Genomic DNA, 18,309 nt, shown 5'->3' with positions numbered 1-18,309 from the left:
CTGACTTGCAAATATATCGCCGTTCCTTCATCATCACTGGGTCACAATCCTGGAACTCGCTCCCGAACAGCACTGAGGGAGAACCTTCACCACACGGACTGCAGCGGTTCAAGAAGGTGGAACACCGCCATCTTCTCGAGGGCAATTAGGGATGGTCAATAAATGCTGGCCTTGCCAACGACGCCCACATCCCGGGAACAAATAAAAAAAGACAGAAGGTGGTACAAGAGAGCAAAGACCAACAGCAGCATTGATAACGTTTTTAAAATAACACGACGATGAGATGCTCAAAGTCCATTGACACTTACTCGTGGTCCAATTTCGCCAGCAGGTCCGGGATCACCAGGGAAACCAACTGGACCCTACGGGGAGAAAGAGATAGAGTAAATGGGAAGTCATCCATCCTGCAGCAGGTTACATGCATAGGTTCAGTCAGTCAGTGGTCAATGCCCAGTTTAAGCAGTGGGTTCAGTCAGTGGTCAATGCCCAGTTACAGCAGTGGGTTCAGTCAGTGGTCAATGCCTAGTTACAGCAGTGGGTTCAGTCAGTGGTCAATGCCTAGTACCGGAAGTGGGTTCAGTCAGTGGTCAACACCTAGTTACAGCAGTGGGTTCAGTCAATGAATGGTCAACACCTAGTTACAGCAGTGGGTTCAGTCAATAGTCAATGCCTAGTAATAGCAGTGGGTTCAGTCAGTGGTCACTGCCCAGTTACAGCAGTGGGTTCAGTCAATGGTCACTGCCCAGTTACAGCAGTGGGTTCAGTCAGTGGTCACTGCCCAGTTACAGCAGTGGGTTCAGTCAATAATCAATGCCCAGTAATAGCAGTGGGTTCAGTCAATGGTCAATGCCCAGTTACAGCAGTGGGTTCAGTCAGTGGTCAATGCCCAGTTACAGCAGTGGGTTCAGTCAATGGTCAATGCCCAGTTACAGCGGTGGGTTCAGTCAGTCAATGGTGAATGCCCAGTTACAGCAGTGGGTTCAGTCAATGGTCAATGCCCAGTTACAGCAGTGCGTTTAGTCAGTCAATGGTCAATGCCCAGTAACAGCAGTGGGTTCAGTCAATGGTCAATGCCCAGTTACAACAGTGGGTTCAGTCAGTCAATGGTCAATGCCCAGTTACAGCAGTGGGTTCAGTCAGTCAATGGTCAATGCCCAGTTACAGCAGTGGGTTCAGTCAATGGTCAATGCCCAGTTACAGCAGTGGGTTCAGTCAATGATCAATGCCCAGTTACAGCAGTGGGTTCAGTCAATGGTCAATGCCCAGTTACAGCAGTGGGTTCAGTCAGTGGTCAATGCCCAGTTACAGCAGTGGGTTCAGTCAGTGGTCAATGCCCAGTTACAGCAGTGGGTTCAGTCAGTGGTCAATGCCCAGTTACAGCAGTGGATTAAGTCAGTGGTCAATGCCCAGTTACAGCAGTGGATTAAGTCAGTGGGCAATGCCCAGTTACAGCAGTGGGTTCAGTCAGTGGTCAATGCCCAGTTACAGCAGTGGGTTCAGTCAATGGTCAATGCCCAGTTACAGCAGTGGGTTCAGTCAATGGTCAATGCCCAGTTACAGCAGTGGTTCAGTCAGTGGTCAATGTCCAATTACAGCAGTGGGTTCAGTCAGTGGTCACTGCCCAGTTACAGCAGTGGGTTCAGTCAATGGTCAATGCCCAGTTACAGCAGTGGGTTCAGTCAATGGTCAATGCCCAGTTACAGCAGTGGGTTCAGTCAATGGCCAATGCCCAGTTACAGCAGTGGGTTCAGTCAATGGTCAATGCCCAGTTACAGCAGTGGGTTCAGTCAATGGTCAATGCCCAGTTACAGCAGTGGGTTCAGTCAGTGGTCAATGCCCAGTTACAGCAGTGGGTTCAGTCAGTGATCAATGCCCAGTTACAGCAGTGGGTTCAGTCAGTCAGTGGTCAATGCCCAGTTACAGCAGTGGGTTCAGTCAGTAGTCAATGCCCAGTTACAGCAGTGGGTTCAGTCAGTAGTCAATGCCCAGTTACAGCAGTGGGTTCAGTCAGTGGTCAATGCCCAGTTATAGCAGTGGGTTCAGTCAGTGGTCAATGCCCAGTTACAGCAGTGGGTTCAGTCAATGGTCAATGCCGAGTTACAGCAATGGGTTCAGTCAGTGGTCAATGCCCAGTTACAGCAGTGGGTTCAGCCAATGGTCAATGCCCAGTTACAGCAGTGGATTCAGTCAGTGGTCAATGCCCAGTTACAGCAGTGGGTTCAGTCAATGGTCAATGCCCAGTTACAGCAGTGGGTTCAGTCAGTGGTCAATGCCCAGTTACAGCAGTGGATTCAGTCAGTGGTCAATGCCCAGTTACAGCAGTGGGTTCAGTCAGTGGTCAATGCCCAGTTACAGCAGTGGATTCAGTCAGTGGTCAATGCCCAGTTACAGCAGTGGGTTCAGTCAGTGGTCAATGCCCAGTTACAGCACTGGGTTCAGTCAATGTTCAATGCCCAGTTACAGCAGTGGGTTCAGTCAGTGGTCAATGCCCAGTTACAGCAGTGGGTTCAGTCAGTGGTCAATGCCCAGTTACAGCAGTGGGTTCAGTCAGTGATCAATGCCCAGTTACAGCAGTGGGTTCAGTCAGTGGTCAATGCCCAGTTACAGCAGTGGGTTCAGTCAGTGGTCAATGCCCAGTTACAGCAGTGGGTTCAGTCAGTGGTCAATGCCCAGTTACAGCAGTGGGTTCAGTCAATGGTCAATGCCCAGTTACAGCAGTGGGTTCAGTCAGTGGTCAATGCACAGTTACAGCAGTGGGTTCAGTCAGTGGTCAATGCCCAGTTACAGCAGTGGGTTCAGTCAGTGATCAATGCCCAGTTACAGCAGTGGGTTCAGTCAGTCAGTGGTCAATGCGCAGTTACAGCAGTGGGTTCAGTCAGTGGTCAATGCCCAGTTACAGCAGTGGGTTCCGTCAATGATCAATGCCCAGTTACAGCAGTGGATTCAGTCAGTGGTCAATGCCCAGTTACAGCAGTGGGTTCAGTCAGTGGTCAATGCCCAGTTACAGCAGTGGGTTCAGTCAATGGTCAATGCCCAGTTACAGCAGTGGGTTCAGTCAATGTTCAATGCCCAGTTACATCAGTGGGTTCAGTCTGTGGTCAATGCCCAGTTACAGCAGTGGGTTCAGGCAATGGTCAATGCCCAGTTACAGCAGTGGGTTCAGTCAGTGATCAATGCCCAGTTACAGCAGTGGGTTCAGTCAGTGGTCAATGCCCAGTTACAGCAGTGGGTTCAGTCAGTGGTCAATGCCCAGTTACAGCAGTGGGTTCAGTCAGTGATCAATGCCCAGTTACAGCAGTGGGTTCAGTCAATGGTCAATGCCCAGTTACAGCAGTGGGTTCAGTCAGTGGTCAATGCACAGTTACAGCAGTGGGTTCAGTCAGTGGTCAATGCCCAGTTACAGCAGTGGGTTCAGTCAGTGGCCAATGCCCAGTTACAGCAGTGGGTTCAGTCAGTGGTCATTGCCCAGTTACAGCAGTGGGTTCAGTCAGTGGTCAATGCCCAGTTACAGCAGTGGGTTCAGTCAGTGGTCAATGCCCAGTTACAGCAGTGGGTTCAGTCAGTGTTCAATGCCGAGTTACAGCAATGGGTTCAGTCAGTGGTCAATGCCCAGTTACAGCAGTGGGTTCAGCCAATGGTCAATGCCCAGTTACAGCAGTGGGTTCAGCCATTCAATGTTCAATGCCCAGTTGAAGCAGTGGGTTCAGTCAATGGTCAATGCCCAGTTACAGCAGTGGGTTCAGCCAATGGTCAATGCCCAGTTACAGCAGTGGATTCAGTCAGTCAATGTTCAATGCCCAGTTGAAGCAGTGGGTTCAGTCAATGGTCAATGCCCAGTTACAGCAGTGGGTTCAGTCAATAGTCAATGCCCAGTTACAGCAGTGGGTTCAGTCAGTGGTCAATGCCTAGTTATAGCAGTGGGTTCAGTCAGTGGTCAATGCCCAGTTACAGCAGTGGGTTCAGTCAGTGATCAATGCCCAGTTACAGCAGTGGGTTCAGTCAATGGTCAATGACCAGTTACAGCAGTGGGTTCAGTCAGTGGTCAATGCCCAGTTACAGCAGTGGGTTCAGTCAGTGGTCAATGCCCAGTTGCAGTGGGTTCAGTCAATGGTCAATGCCCAGTTACAGCAGTGGGTTCAGTCAATGGTCAATGCCCAGTTACAGCAGTGGGTTCAGTCAATAGTCAATGCCCAGTTACAGTAGTGGGTTCAGTCAGTGGTCAATGCCCAGTTACAGCGGTGGGTTCAGTCAGTCAATGGTCAATGCCCAGTTACAGCAGTGGGTTCAGTCAATAGTCAATGCCCAGTTACAGCAGTGGGTTCAGTCAGTGGTCAATGCCCAGTTACAGCAGTGGGTTCAGTCAGTCAGTGGTCAATGCCCAGTTACAGCAGTGGGTTCAGTCAATGGTTAATGCCCAGTTACTGCAGTGGGTTCAGTCGGTGGTCAATGCCCAGTTACAGCAGTGGGTTCAGTCAGTGGTCAATGCCCAGTTACAGCAGTGGGTTCAGCCAATGGTCAATGCCCAGTTACAGCAGTGGATTCAGTCAATGGTCAATGCCCAGTTACAGCAGTGGATTCAGTCAATGGTCAATGCCCAGTTACAGCAGTGGGTTCAGTCAGTGGTCAATGCCCAGTTACAGCAGTGGGTTCAGTCAATGGTCAATGCCCAGTTACAGCAGTGGGTTCAGTCAGTCAATGGTCAATGCCCAGTTACAGCAGTGGGTTCAGTCAGTGGTCAATGCCCAGTTACAGCAGTGGGTTCAGTCAATGGTCATTGCCCAGTTACAGCAGTGGGTTCAGTCAATGGTCATTGCCCAGTTACAACAGTGGGTTCAGTCAGTCAATGTTCAATGCCCAGTTACAGCAGTGGTTTCAGTCGGTGGTCAATGCCCAGTTACAGCAGTGGGTTCAGTCAGTGGTCAATGCCCAGTTACAGCAGTGGTTTCAGTCAGTCAATGTTCAATGCCCAGTTACAGCAGTGGTTTCAGTCGGTGGTCAATGCCCAGTTACAGCAGTGGGTTCAGTCAGTGGTCAATGCCCAGTTACAGCAGTGGTTTCAGTCGGTGGTCAATGCCCAGTTACAGCAGTGGGTTCAGTCAATGGTCAATGACCAGTTACAGCAGTGGTTTCAGTCGGTGGTCAATGCCCAGTTACAGCAGTGGGTTCAGTCAGTGGTCAATGTCCAGTTACAGCAGTGGGTTCAGTCAGTCAATGGTCAATGCCCAGTTACAGCAGTGGGTTCAGTCAGTGGTCAATGCCCAGTTACAGCAGTGGGTTCAGTCAGTGGTCAATGCCCAGTTACAGCAGTGGGTTCAGTCAGTGGTCAATGCCCAGTTACAGCAGTGGGTTCAGTCAGTGGTCAATGCCCAGTTACAGCAGTGGGTTCAGTCAATGGTCAATGCCCAGTTACAGCAGTGGGTTCAGTCAGTGGTCAATGCACAGTTACAGCAGTGGGTTCAGTCAGTGGTCAATGCCCAGTTACAGCAGTGGGTTCAGTCAGTGATCAATGCCCAGTTACAGCAGTGGGTTCAGTCAGTCAGTGGTCAATGCGCAGTTACAGCAGTGGGTTCAGTCAGTGGTCAATGCCCAGTTACAGCAGTGGGTTCCGTCAATGATCAATGCCCAGTTACAGCAGTGGATTCAGTCAGTGGTCAATGCCCAGTTACAGCAGTGGGTTCAGTCAGTGGTCAATGCCCAGTTACAGCAGTGGGTTCAGTCAATGGTCAATGCCCAGTTACAGCAGTGGGTTCAGTCAATGTTCAATGCCCAGTTACATCAGTGGGTTCAGTCTGTGGTCAATGCCCAGTTACAGCAGTGGGTTCAGGCAATGGTCAATGCCCAGTTACAGCAGTGGGTTCAGTCAGTGATCAATGCCCAGTTACAGCAGTGGGTTCAGTCAGTGGTCAATGCCCAGTTACAGCAGTGGGTTCAGTCAGTGGTCAATGCCCAGTTACAGCAGTGGGTTCAGTCAGTGATCAATGCCCAGTTACAGCAGTGGGTTCAGTCAATGGTCAATGCCCAGTTACAGCAGTGGGTTCAGTCAGTGGTCAATGCACAGTTACAGCAGTGGGTTCAGTCAGTGGTCAATGCCCAGTTACAGCAGTGGGTTCAGTCAGTGGCCAATGCCCAGTTACAGCAGTGGGTTCAGTCAGTGGTCATTGCCCAGTTACAGCAGTGGGTTCAGTCAGTGGTCAATGCCCAGTTACAGCAGTGGGTTCAGTCAATGGTCAATGCCCAGTTACAGCAGTGGGTTCAGTCAATGATCAATGCCCAGTTACAGCAGTGGGTTCAGTCAATGGTCAATGCCCAGTTACAGCAGTGGGTTCAGTCAGTGGTCAATGCCCAGTTACAGCAGTGGGTTCAGTCAGTGGTCAATGCCCAGTTACAGCAGTGGGTTCAGTCAGTGGTCAATGCCCAGTTACTGCAGTGTGTTCAGTCAGTGGTCAATGCCCAGTTACAGCAGTGGATTAAGTCAGTGGGCAATGCCCAGTTACAGCAGTGGGTTCAGTCAGTGGTCAATGCCCAGTTACAGCAGTGGGTTCAGTCAATGGTCAATGCCCAGTTACAGCAGTGGGTTCAGTCAATGGTCAATGCCCAGTTACAGCAGTGGTTCAGTCAGTGGTCAATGTCCAATTACAGCAGTGGGTTCAGTCAGTGGTCACTGCCCAGTTACAGCAGTGGGTTCAGTCAATGGTCAATGCCCAGTTACAGCAGTGGGTTCAGTCAATGGTCAATGCCCAGTTACAGCAGTGGGTTCAGTCAATGGCCAATGCCCAGTTACAGCAGTGGGTTCAGTCAATGGTCAATGCCCAGTTACAGCAGTGGGTTCAGTCAATGGTCAATGCCCAGTTACAGCAGTGGGTTCAGTCAGTGGTCAATGCCCAGTTACAGCAGTGGGTTCAGTCAGTGATCAATGCCCAGTTACAGCAGTGGGTTCAGTCAGTCAGTGGTCAATGCCCAGTTACAGCAGTGGGTTCAGTCAGTAGTCAATGCCCAGTTACAGCAGTGGGTTCAGTCAGTGGTCAATGCCCAGTTATAGCAGTGGGTTCAGACAATGGTCAATGCCCAGTTACAGCAGTGGGTTCCGTCAATGATCAATGCCCAGTTACAGCAGTGGGTTCAGTCAGTGGTCAATGCCCAGTTACAGCAGTGGGTTCAGTCAGTGGTCAATGCCCAGTTACAGCAGTGGGTTCAGTCAGTGGTCAATGCCCAGTTACAGCAGTGGGTTCAGTCAGTCAATGGTCAATGCCCAGTTACAGCAGTGGGTTCAGTCAATGGTTAATGCCCAGTTACTGCAGTGGGTTCAGTCAGTGGTCAATGCCCAGTTACAGCAGTGGGTTCAGTCAGTGTTCAATGCCCAGTTACAGCAGTGGGTTCAGTCAATGGTCAATGCCGAGTTACAGCAATGGGTTCAGTCAGTGGTCAATGCCCAGTTACAGCAGTGGGTTCAGCCAATGGTCAATGCCCAGTTACAGCAGTGGATTCAGTCAGTGGTCAATGCCCAGTTACAGCAGTGGGTTCAGTCAGTGGTCAATGCCCAGTTACAGCAGTGGGTTCAGTCAGTGGTCAATGCCCAGTTACAGCAGTGGATTCAGTCAGTGGTCAATGCCCAGTTACAGCAGTGGGTTCAGTCAGTGGTCAATGCCCAGTTACAGCAGTGGATTCAGTCAGTGGTCAATGCCCAGTTACAGCAGTGGGTTCAGTCAGTGGTCAATGCCCAGTTACAGCAGTGGGTTCAGTCAATGTTCAATGCCCAGTTACAGCAGTGGGTTCAGTCAGTGGTCAATGCCCAGTTACAGCAGTGGGTTCAGTCAGTGGTCAATGCACAGTTACAGCAGTGGGTTCAGTCAGTGGTCAATGCCCAGTTACAGCAGTGGGTTCAGTCAGTGGCCAATGCCCAGTTACAGCAGTGGGTTCAGTCAGTGGTCATTGCCCAGTTACAGCAGTGGGTTCAGTCAGTGGTCAATGCCCAGTTACAGCAGTGGGTTCAGTCAATGGTCAATGCCCAGTTACAGCAGTGGGTTCAGTCAATGATCAATGCCCAGTTACAGCAGTGGGTTCAGTCAATGGTCAATGCCCAGTTACAGCAGTGGGTTCAGTCAGTGGTCAATGCCCAGTTACAGCAGTGGGTTCAGTCAGTGGTCAATGCCCAGTTACAGCAGTGGGTTCAGTCAGTGGTCAATGCCCAGTTACTGCAGTGGGTTCAGTCAGTGGTCAATGCCCAGTTACAGCAGTGGATTAAGTCAGTGGGCAATGCCCAGTTACAGCAGTGGGTTCAGTCAGTGGTCAATGCCCAGTTACAGCAGTGGGTTCAGTCAATGGTCAATGCCCAGTTACAGCAGTGGGTTCAGTCAATGGTCAATGCCCAGTTACAGCAGTGGTTCAGTCAGTGGTCAATGTCCAATTACAGCAGTGGGTTCAGTCAGTGGTCACTGCCCAGTAACAGCAGTGGGTTCAGTCAATGGTCAATGCCCAGTTACAGCAGTGGGTTCAGTCAATGGTCAATGCCCAGTTACAGCAGTGGGTTCAGTCAATGGCCAATGCCCAGTTACAGCAGTGGGTTCAGTCAATGGTCAATGCCCAGTTACAGCAGTGGGTTCAGTCAATGGTCAATGCCCAGTTACAGCAGTGGGTTCAGTCAGTGGTCAATGCCCAGTTACAGCACTGGGTTCAGTCAGTGATCAATGCCCAGTTACAGCAGTGGGTTCAGTCAGTCAGTGGTCAATGCCCAGTTACAGCAGTGGGTTCAGTCAGTAGTCAATGCCCAGTTACAGCAGTGGGTTCAGTCAGTGGTCAATGCCCAGTTATAGCAGTGGGTTCAGACAATGGTCAATGCCCAGTTACAGCAGTGGGTTCCGTCAATGATCAATGCCCAGTTACAGCAGTGGGTTCAGTCAGTGGTCAATGCCCAGTTACAGCAGTGGGTTCAGTCAGTGGTCAATGCCCAGTTACAGCAGTGGGTTCAGTCAGTGGTCAATACCCAGTTACAGCAGTGGGTTCAGTCAGTCAATGGTCAATGCCCAGTTACAGCAGTGGGTTCAGTCAATGGTCAATGCCGAGTTACAGCAATGGGTTCAGTCAGTGGTCAATGCCCAGTTACAGCAGTGGGTTCAGCCAATGGTCAATGCCCAGTTACAGCAGTGGATTCAGTCAGTGGTCAATGCCCAGTTACAGCAGTGGGTTCAGTCAGTGGTCAATGCCCAGTTACAGCAGTGGGTTCAGTCAGTGGTCAATGCCCAGTTACAGCAGTGGATTCAGTCAGTGGTCAATGCCCAGTTACAGCAGTGGGTTCAGTCAGTGGTCAATGCCCAGTTACAGCAGTGGATTCAGTCAGTGGTCAATGCCCAGTTACAGCAGTGGGTTCAGTCAATGGTCAATGCCCAGTTACAGCAGTGGTTCAGTCAGTGGTCAATGTGCAATTACAGCAGTGGGTTCAGTCAGTGGTCACTGCCCAGTTACAGCAGTGGGTTCAGTCAATGGTCAATGCCCAGTTACAGCAGTGGGTTCAGTCAATGGTCAATGCCCAGTTACAGCAGTGGGTTCAGTCAATGGCAATGCCCAGTTACAGCAGTGGGTTCAGTCAATGGTCAATGCCCAGTTACAGCAGTGGGTTCAGTCAATGGTCAATGCCCAGTTACAGCAGTGGGTTCAGTCAGTGGTCAATGCCCAGTTACAGCAGTGGGTTCAGTCAGTGATCAATGCCCAGTTACAGCAGTGGGTTCAGTCAGTCAGTGGTCAATGCCCAGTTACAGCAGTGGGTTCAGTCAGTAGTCAATGCCCAGTTACAGCAGTGGGTTCAGTCAGTGGTCAATGCCCAGTTATAGCAGTGGGTTCAGACAATGGTCAATGCCCAGTTACAGCAGTGGGTTCCGTCAATGATCAATGCCCAGTTACAGCAGTGGGTTCAGTCAGTGGTCAATGCCCAGTTACAGCAGTGGGTTCAGTCAGTGGTCAATGCCCAGTTACAGCAGTGGGTTCAGTCAGTGGTCAATGCCCAGTTACAGCAGTGGGTTCAGTCAGTCAATGGTCAATGCCCAGTTACAGCAGTGGGTTCAGTCAATGGTTAATGCCCAGTTACTGCAGTGGGTTCAGTCAGTGGTCAATGCCCAGTTACAGCAGTGGGTTCAGTCAGTGTTCAATGCCCAGTTACAGCAGTGGGTTCAGTCAATGGTCAATGCCGAGTTACAGCAATGGGTTCAGTCAGTGGTCAATGCCCAGTTACAGCAGTGGGTTCAGCCAATGGTCAATGCCCAGTTACAGCAGTGGATTCAGTCAGTGGTCAATGCCCAGTTACAGCAGTGGGTTCAGTCAGTGGTCAATGCCCAGTTACAGCAGTGGGTTCAGTCAGTGGTCAATGCCCAGTTACAGCAGTGGATTCAGTCAGTGGTCAATGCCCAGTTACAGCAGTGGGTTCAGTCAGTGGTCAATGCCCAGTTACAGCAGTGGATTCAGTCAGTGGTCAATGCCCAGTTACAGCAGTGGGTTCAGTCAGTGGTCAATGCCCAGTTACAGCAGTGGGTTCAGTCAATGTTCAATGCCCAGTTACAGCAGTGGGTTCAGTCAGTGGTCAATGCCCAGTTACAGCAGTGGGTTCAGGCAATGGTCAATGCCCAGTTACAGCAGTGGGTTCAGTCAGTGATCAATGCCCAGTTACAGCAGTGGGTTCAGTCAGTGGTCAATGCCCAGTTACAGCAGTGGGTTCAGTCAGTGGTCAATGCCCAGTTACAGCAGTGGGTTCAGTCAGTGGTCAATGCCCAGTTACAGCAGTGGGTTCAGTCAATGGTCAATGCCCAGTTACAGCAGTGGGTTCAGTCAGTGGTCAATGCACAGTTACAGCAGTGGGTTCAGTCAGTGGTCAATGCCCAGTTACAGCAGTGGGTTCAGTCAGTGATCAATGCCCAGTTACAGCAGTGGGTTCAGTCAGTCAGTGGTCAATGCGCAGTTACAGCAGTGGGTTCAGTCAGTGGTCAATGCCCAGTTACAGCAGTGGGTTCCGTCAATGATCAATGCCCAGTTACAGCAGTGGATTCAGTCAGTGGTCAATGCCCAGTTACAGCAGTGGGTTCAGTCAGTGGTCAATGCCCAGTTACAGCAGTGGGTTCAGTCAATGGTCAATGCCCAGTTACAGCAGTGGGTTCAGTCAGTGTTCAATGCCCAGTTACATCAGTGGGTTCAGTCTGTGGTCAATGCCCAGTTACAGCAGTGGGTTCAGGCAATGGTCAATGCCCAGTTACAGCAGTGGGTTCAGTCAGTGATCAATGCCCAGTTACAGCAGTGGGTTCAGTCAGTGGTCAATGCCCAGTTACAGCAGTGGGTTCAGTCAGTGGTCAATGCCCAGTTACAGCAGTGGGTTCAGTCAGTGATCAATGCCCAGTTACAGCAGTGGGTTCAGTCAATGGTCAATGCCCAGTTACAGCAGTGGGTTCAGTCAGTGGTCAATGCACAGTTACAGCAGTGGGTTCAGTCAGTGGTCAATGCCCAGTTACAGCAGTGGGTTCAGTCAGTGGCCAATGCCCAGTTACAGCAGTGGGTTCAGTCAGTGGTCATTGCCCAGTTACAGCAGTGGGTTCAGTCAGTGGTCAATGCCCAGTTACAGCAGTGGGTTCAGTCAGTGGTCAAAGCCCAGTTACAGCAGTGGGTTCAGTCAGTGGTCAATGCCCAGTTACAGCAGTGGGTTCAGTCAGTGTTCAATGCCGAGTTACAGCAATGGGTTCAGTCAGTGGTCAATGCCCAGTTGAAGCAGTGGGTTCAGTCAATGGTCAATGCCCAGTTACAGCAGTGGGTTCAGCCAATGGTCAATGCCCAGTTACAGCAGTGGATTCAGTCAGTCAATGTTCAATGCCCAGTTGAAGCAGTGGGTTCAGTCAATGGTCAATGCCCAGTTACAGCAGTGGGTTCAGTCAATAGTCAATGCCCAGTTACAGCAGTGCGTTCAGTCAGTGGTCAATGCCTAGTTACAGCAGTGGCTTCAGTCAGTGGTCAATGCCCAGTTACAGCAGTGGGTTCAGTCAGTGATCAATGCCCAGTTACAGCAGTGGGTTCAGTCAATGGTCAATGACCAGTTACAGCAGTGGGTTCAGTCAGTGGTCAATGCCCAGTTACAGCAGTGGGTTCAGTCAGTGGTCAATGCCCAGTTGCAGTGGGTTCAGTCAATGGTCAATGCCCAGTTACAGCAGTGGGTTCAGTCAATGGTCAATGCCCAGTTACAGCAGTGGGTTCAGTCAATAGTCAATGCCCAGTTACAGCAGTGGGTTCAGTCAGTGGTCAATGCCCAGTTACAGCGGTGGGTTCAGTCAGTCAATGGTCAATGCCCAGTTACAGCAGTGGGTTCAGTCAATAGTCAATGCCCAGTTACAGCAGTGGGTTCAGTCAGTGGTCAATGCCCAGTTACAGCAGTGGGTTCAGTCAGTCAGTGGTCAATGCCCAGTTACAGCAGTGGGTTCAGTCAATGGTTAATGCCCAGTTACTGCAGTGGGTTCAGTCGGTGGTCAATGCCCAGTTACAGCAGTGGGTTCAGTCAGTGGTCAATGCCCAGTTACAGCAGTGGGTTCAGCCAATGGTCAATGCCCAGTTACAGCAGTGGATTCAGTCAATGGTCAATGCCCAGTTACAGCAGTGGATTCAGTCAATGGTCAATGCCCAGTTACAGCAGTGGGTTCAGTCAGTGGTCAATGCCCAGTTACAGCAGTGGGTTCAGTCAATGGTCAATGCCCAGTTACAGCAGTGGGTTCAGTCAGTCAATGGTCAATGCCCAGTTACAGCAGTGGGTTCAGTCAGTGGTCAATGCCCAGTTACAGCAGTGGGTTCAGTCAATGGTCATTGCCCAGTTACAGCAGTGGGTTCAGTCAATGGTCATTGCCCAGTTACAACAGTGGGTTCAGTCAGTCAATGTTCAATGCCCAGTTACAGCAGTGGTTTCAGTCGGTGGTCAATGCCCAGTTACAGCAGTGGGTTCAGTCAGTGGTCAATGCCCAGTTACAGCAGTGGTTTCAGTCAGTCAATGTTCAATGCCCAGTTACAGCAGTGGTTTCAGTCGGTGGTCAATGCCCAGTTACAGCAGTGGGTTCAGTCAATGGTCAATGCTCAGTTACAGCAGTGGTTTCAGTCGGTGGTCAATGCCCAGTTAGAGCAGTGGGTTCAGTCAGTGGTCAATGCCCAGTTACAGCAGTGGGTTCAGTCAGTGGTCAATGCCCAGTTACAGCAGTGGGTTCAGTCAGTGGTCAATGCCCAGTTACAGCAGTGGGTTCAGTCAATGGTCAATGCCCAGTTACAGCAGTGGGTTCAGTCAGTGGTCAATGCACAGTTACAGCAGTGGGTTCAGTCAGTGGTCAATGCCCAGTTACAGCAGTGGGTTCAGTCAGTGATCAATGCCCAGTTACAGCAGTGGGTTCAGTCAGTCAGTGGTCAATGCGCAGTTACAGCAGTGGGTTCAGTCAGTGGTCAATGCCCAGTTACAGCAGTGGGTTCCGTCAATGATCAATGCCCAGTTACAGCAGTGGATTCAGTCAGTGGTCAATGCCCAGTTACAGCAGTGGGTTCAGTCAGTGGTCAATGCCCAGTTACAGCAGTGGGTTCAGTCAATGGTCAATGCCCAGTTACAGCAGTGGGTTCAGTCAATGTTCAATGCCCAGTTACATCAGTGGGTTCAGTCTGTGGTCAATGCCCAGTTACAGCAGTGGGTTCAGGCAATGGTCAATGCCCAGTTACAGCAGTGGGTTCAGTCAGTGATCAATGCCCAGTTACAGCAGTGGGTTCAGTCAGTGGTCAATGCCCAGTTACAGCAGTGGGTTCAGTCAGTGGTCAATGCCCAGTTACAGCAGTGGGTTCAGTCAGTGATCAATGCCCAGTTACAGCAGTGGGTTCAGTCAATGGTCAATGCCCAGTTACAGCAGTGGGTTCAGTCAGTGGTCAATGCACAGTTACAGCAGTGGGTTCAGTCAGTGGTCAATGCCCAGTTACAGCAGTGGGTTCAGTCAGTGGCCAATGCCCAGTTACAGCAGTGGGTTCAGTCAGTGGTCATTGCCCAGTTACAGCAGTGGGTTCAGTCAGTGGTCAATGCCCAGTTACAGCAGTGGGTTCAGTCAGTGGTCAAAGCCCAGTTACAGCAGTGGGTTCAGTCAGTGGTCAATGCCCAGTTACAGCAGTGGGTTCAGTCAGTGTTCAATGCCGAGTTACAGCAATGGGTTCAGTCAGTGGTCAATGCCCAGTTACAGCAGTGGGTTCAGCCAATGGTCAATGCCCAGTTACAGCAGTGGGTTCAGCCATTCAATGTTCAATGCCCAGTTGAAGCAGTGGGTTCAGTCAATGGTCAATGCCCAGTTACAGCAGTGGGTTCAGCCAATGGTCAATGCCCAGTTACAGCAGTGGATTCAGTCAGTCAATGTTCAATGCCCAGTTGAAGCAGTGGGTTCAGTCAATGGTCAATGCCCAGTTACAGCAGTGGGTTCAGTCAATAGTCAATGCCCAGTTACAGCAGTGGGTTCAGTCAGTGGTCAATGCCTAGTTACAGCAGTGGGTTCAGTCAGTGGTCAATGCCCAGTTACAGCAGTGGGTTCAGTCAGTGATCAATGCCCAGTTACAGCAGTGGGTTCAGTCAATGGTCAATGACCAGTTACAGCAGTGCGTTCAGTCAGTGGTCAATGCCCAGTTACAGCAGTGGGTTCAGTCAGTGGTCAATGCCCAGTTGCAGTGGGTTCAGTCAATGGTCAATGCCCAGTTACAGCAGTGGGTTCAGTCAATGGTCAATGCCCAGTTACAGCAGTGGGTTCAGTCAATAGTCAATGCCCAGTTACAGCAGTGGGTTCAGTCAGTGGTCAATGCCCAGTTACAGCGGTGGGTTCAGTCAGTCAATGGTCAATGCCCAGTTACAGCAGTGGGTTCAGTCAATAGTCAATGCCCAGTTACAGCAGTGGGTTCAGTCAGTGGTCAATGCCCAGTTACAGCAGTGGGTTCAGTCAGTCAGTGGTCAATGCCCAGTTACAGCAGTGGGTTCAGTCAATGGTTAATGCCCAGTTACTGCAGTGGGTTCAGTCGGTGGTCAATGCCCAGTTACAGCAGTGGGTTCAGTCAGTGGTCAATGCCCAGTTACAGCAGTGGGTTCAGCCAATGGTCAATGCCCAGTTACAGCAGTGGATTCAGTCAATGGTCAATGCCCAGTTATAGCAGTGGATTCAGTCAATGGTCAATGCCCAGTTACAGCAGTGGGTTCAGTCAGTGGTCAATGCCCAGTTACAGCAGTGGGTTCAGTCAATGGTCAATGCCCAGTTACAGCAGTGGGTTCAGTCAGTCAATGGTCAATGCCCAGTTACAGCAGTGGGTTCAGTCAGTGGTCAATGCCCAGTTACAGCAGTGGGTTCAGTCAATGGTCATTGCCCAGTTACAGCAGTGGGTTCAGTCAATGGTCATTGCCCAGTTACAACAGTGGGTTCAGTCAGTCAATGTTCAATGCCCAGTTACAGCAGTGGTTTCAGTCGGTGGTCAATGCCCAGTTACAGCAGTGGGTTCAGTCAGTGGTCAATGCCCAGTTACAGCAGTGGTTTCAGTCAGTCAATGTTCAATGCCCAGTTACAGCAGTGGTTTCAGTCGGTGGTCAATGCCCAGTTACAGCAGTGGGTTCAGTCAGTGGTCAATGCCCAGTTACAGCAGTGGTTTCAGTCGGTGGTCAATGCCCAGTTACAGCAGTGGGTTCAGTCAATGGTCAATGACCAGTTACAGCAGTGGTTTCAGTCGGTGGTCAATGCCCAGTTACAGCAGTGGGTTCAGTCAGTGGTCAATGTCCAGTTACAGCAGTGGGTTCAGTCAATGGTCAATGACCAGTTACAGCAGTGGGTTCAGTCAATGGTCAATTACCAGTTACAGCAGTGGGTTCAGTCAGTGGTCAATGCCCAGTTACAGCAGTGGGTTCAGTCAGTGGTCAATGTCCAGTTACAGCAGTGGGTTCAGTCAGTTAATGGTCAATGCCCACTTACAGCAGTCGGTTCAGTCCGTGGTCAATGCCCAGTTACAGCAGTGGGTTCAGTCAGTGGTCAATGATCAGTTACAGCAGTGGGTTCAGTCAATGGTCAATGCCCAGTTACAGCAGTGGGTTCAGTCAGTGGTCAATGTCCAGTTACAGCAGTGGGTTCAGTCAGTGGTCAATGCCCAGTTACAGCAGTGGGTTCAGTCAATGGTCAATGCCCAGTTACAGCAGTGGGTTCAGTCAATGGTCAATGCCCAGTTCCAGCAGTGGGTTCAGTCAGTGGTCAATGCCCAGTTACAGCAGTGGGTTCAGTCAATGGTCAATGCCCAGTTACAGCAGTGGATTGAGTCAGTGGTCAATGCCCAGTTACAGCAGTGGGTTCAGTCAATGGTCAATGCCCAGTTACAGCAGTGGGTTCAGTCAGTGGTCAATGCCCAGTTACAGCAGTGGGTTCAGTCAATGGTCAATGCCCACTTACAGCAGTGGGTTCAGTCAGTGGTCAATGCCCAGTTACAGCAGTGGGTTCAGTCAGTGGTCAATGCCCAGTTACAGCAGTGGGTTCAGTCAGTCAACGGTCAATGCCCAGTTACAGCGGTGGGTTCAGTCAGTGGTCAATGCCCAGTTACAGCAGTGCGTTCAGTCAGTCAATGGTCAATGCCCAGTTACAGCAGTGGGTTCAGTCAGTGGTCAATGCCCAGTTACAGCAGTGGTTCAGTCAGTGGTCAATGCCCAGTTACAGCAGTGGGTTCAGTCAATGGTCAATGCCCAGTTACAGCAGTGGGTTCAGTCAATGATCAATGCCCAGTTACAGCAGTGGGTTCAGTCAATGGTCAATGCCCAGTTACAGCAGTGGGTTCAGTCAGTGGTCAATGCCCAGTTGCAGTGGGTTCAGTCAATGGTCAATGCCCAGTTACAGCAGTGGGTTCAGTCAGTGGTCAATGCCCAGTTACAGCAGTGGGTTCAGTCAGTGGTCAATGCCCAGTTACAGCAGCGGGTTCAGTCAGTGGTCAATGCCCAGTTACAGCAGTGGGTTCAGTCAGTGGTCAATGCCCAGTTGCAGTGGGTTCAGTCAATGGTCAATGCCCAGTTGCAGTGGGTTCAGTCAATGGTCAATGCCCAGTTACAGCAGTGGGTTCAGTCAATTGTCAATGCCCAGTTACAGCAGTGGGTTCAGTCAGTGGTCAATGCCCAGTTACAGCAGTGGGTTCAGTCAATAGTCAATGCCCAGTTACAGCAGTGGGTTCAGTCAATGGTCAATGCCCAGTTACAGCAGCGGGTTCAGTCTGTGGTCAATGCCCAGTTACAGCAGTGGGTTCAGTCAGTGGTCAGTGCCCAGTTAAAGCAGTGGGTTCAGTCAATGGTCAATGCCCAGTTACAGCAGTGGGTTCAGTCAGTGGTCATTGCCCAGTTACAGCAGTGGGTTCAGTCAGTGGTCAATGCCCAGTTACAGCAGTGGGTTCAGCCAATGGTCAATGCCCAGTTACAGCAGTGGGTTCAGCCATTCAATGGTCAATGCCCAGTTACAGCAGTGGGTTCAGTCAGTGGTCAGTGCCCAGTTACAGCAGTGGGTTCAGTCAGTGGTCAATGCCCAGTTACAGCAGTGGGTTCAGCCATTCAATGGTCAATGCCCAGTTACAGCAGTGGGTTCAGTCAATCAATGGTCAGCGGTCAGTTACAGCAATGGTTCAGACCGTCAGTGGTCCTCAGCACACTGCCCCATCATGGAGGGCACAGGCCCATCAAGGACCCCCGCTTACTAACCACCCGTTGATGGAAGACCACCAGAGCAGGGCTTGCGTTGGATGACCTTACCACAGAAGGTGTGAAGAGGTTTCTGCCTATAATATACAGTCTGCTTTCTCTGTCCTTTTTAGAAACAGGAGTTGCCATTCAGCCCCTCGAGTCTGCTCCGCCATTGAGTCCGATCACGACTGATCTGCATTTCAACTCCATTTTCCCGCCTCTGCTCCGTATCCCTCGATACGGTTACTCAACACAAACCTGTCGATCTCAGTGCTGAAAGCTGCAATTGACCTCCTGCTCTCTCAGCCCTTACAGTGAACAGACATACACATTCCTACTTCCCTCTGAGAGAAGAAGTGCTTCCTGAGTTCACTTCTCAACGGCCTAGCTCTCATTTTAAGACTGTTTTCACATATTAAAGCTGGTTGCCCTGCCAACAAATATCAATATCCTTTCGCGAGGTTGTCCGCTGCTGGTGTTGATGCGGAGTGAAGCTCCCCCTCCTCGGTCCCAACAACATGCCCCAACCTCCACCCCCACCCCTCGCATTCCTCACACCGCCTATCCCGAGATCTCCCTATGCGACTGCCGATCAGCGCCACTGTATG

The 18,309-nt window shown here is 50.9% G+C and overlaps 1 protein-coding gene across 2 annotated transcripts in view; it reads right to left on the bottom strand.

Moving 5' to 3' along the window:
- Positions 1–18,309, bottom strand: part of LOC139229844 (collagen alpha-1(V) chain-like) — a 255,106-nt gene that overhangs the window by 52,770 nt on the left and 184,027 nt on the right. For both annotated transcript variants that reach the window (XM_070861460.1, XM_070861459.1), the window contains exon 42: positions 309–362. In XM_070861460.1, coding sequence (XP_070717561.1) covers positions 309–362 — 54 coding nt within the window. The remainder of the gene's footprint in view (positions 1–308; positions 363–18,309) is intronic.

Source organism: Pristiophorus japonicus, chromosome 19 (genome assembly GCF_044704955.1).
Source record: "Pristiophorus japonicus isolate sPriJap1 chromosome 19, sPriJap1.hap1, whole genome shotgun sequence".
Classification (NCBI taxonomy): Eukaryota; Metazoa; Chordata; class Chondrichthyes; family Pristiophoridae; genus Pristiophorus; species Pristiophorus japonicus.
Note: the sequence above shows the minus strand (reverse complement) of the source record. Positions and strands in the feature narration are given on the sequence as shown.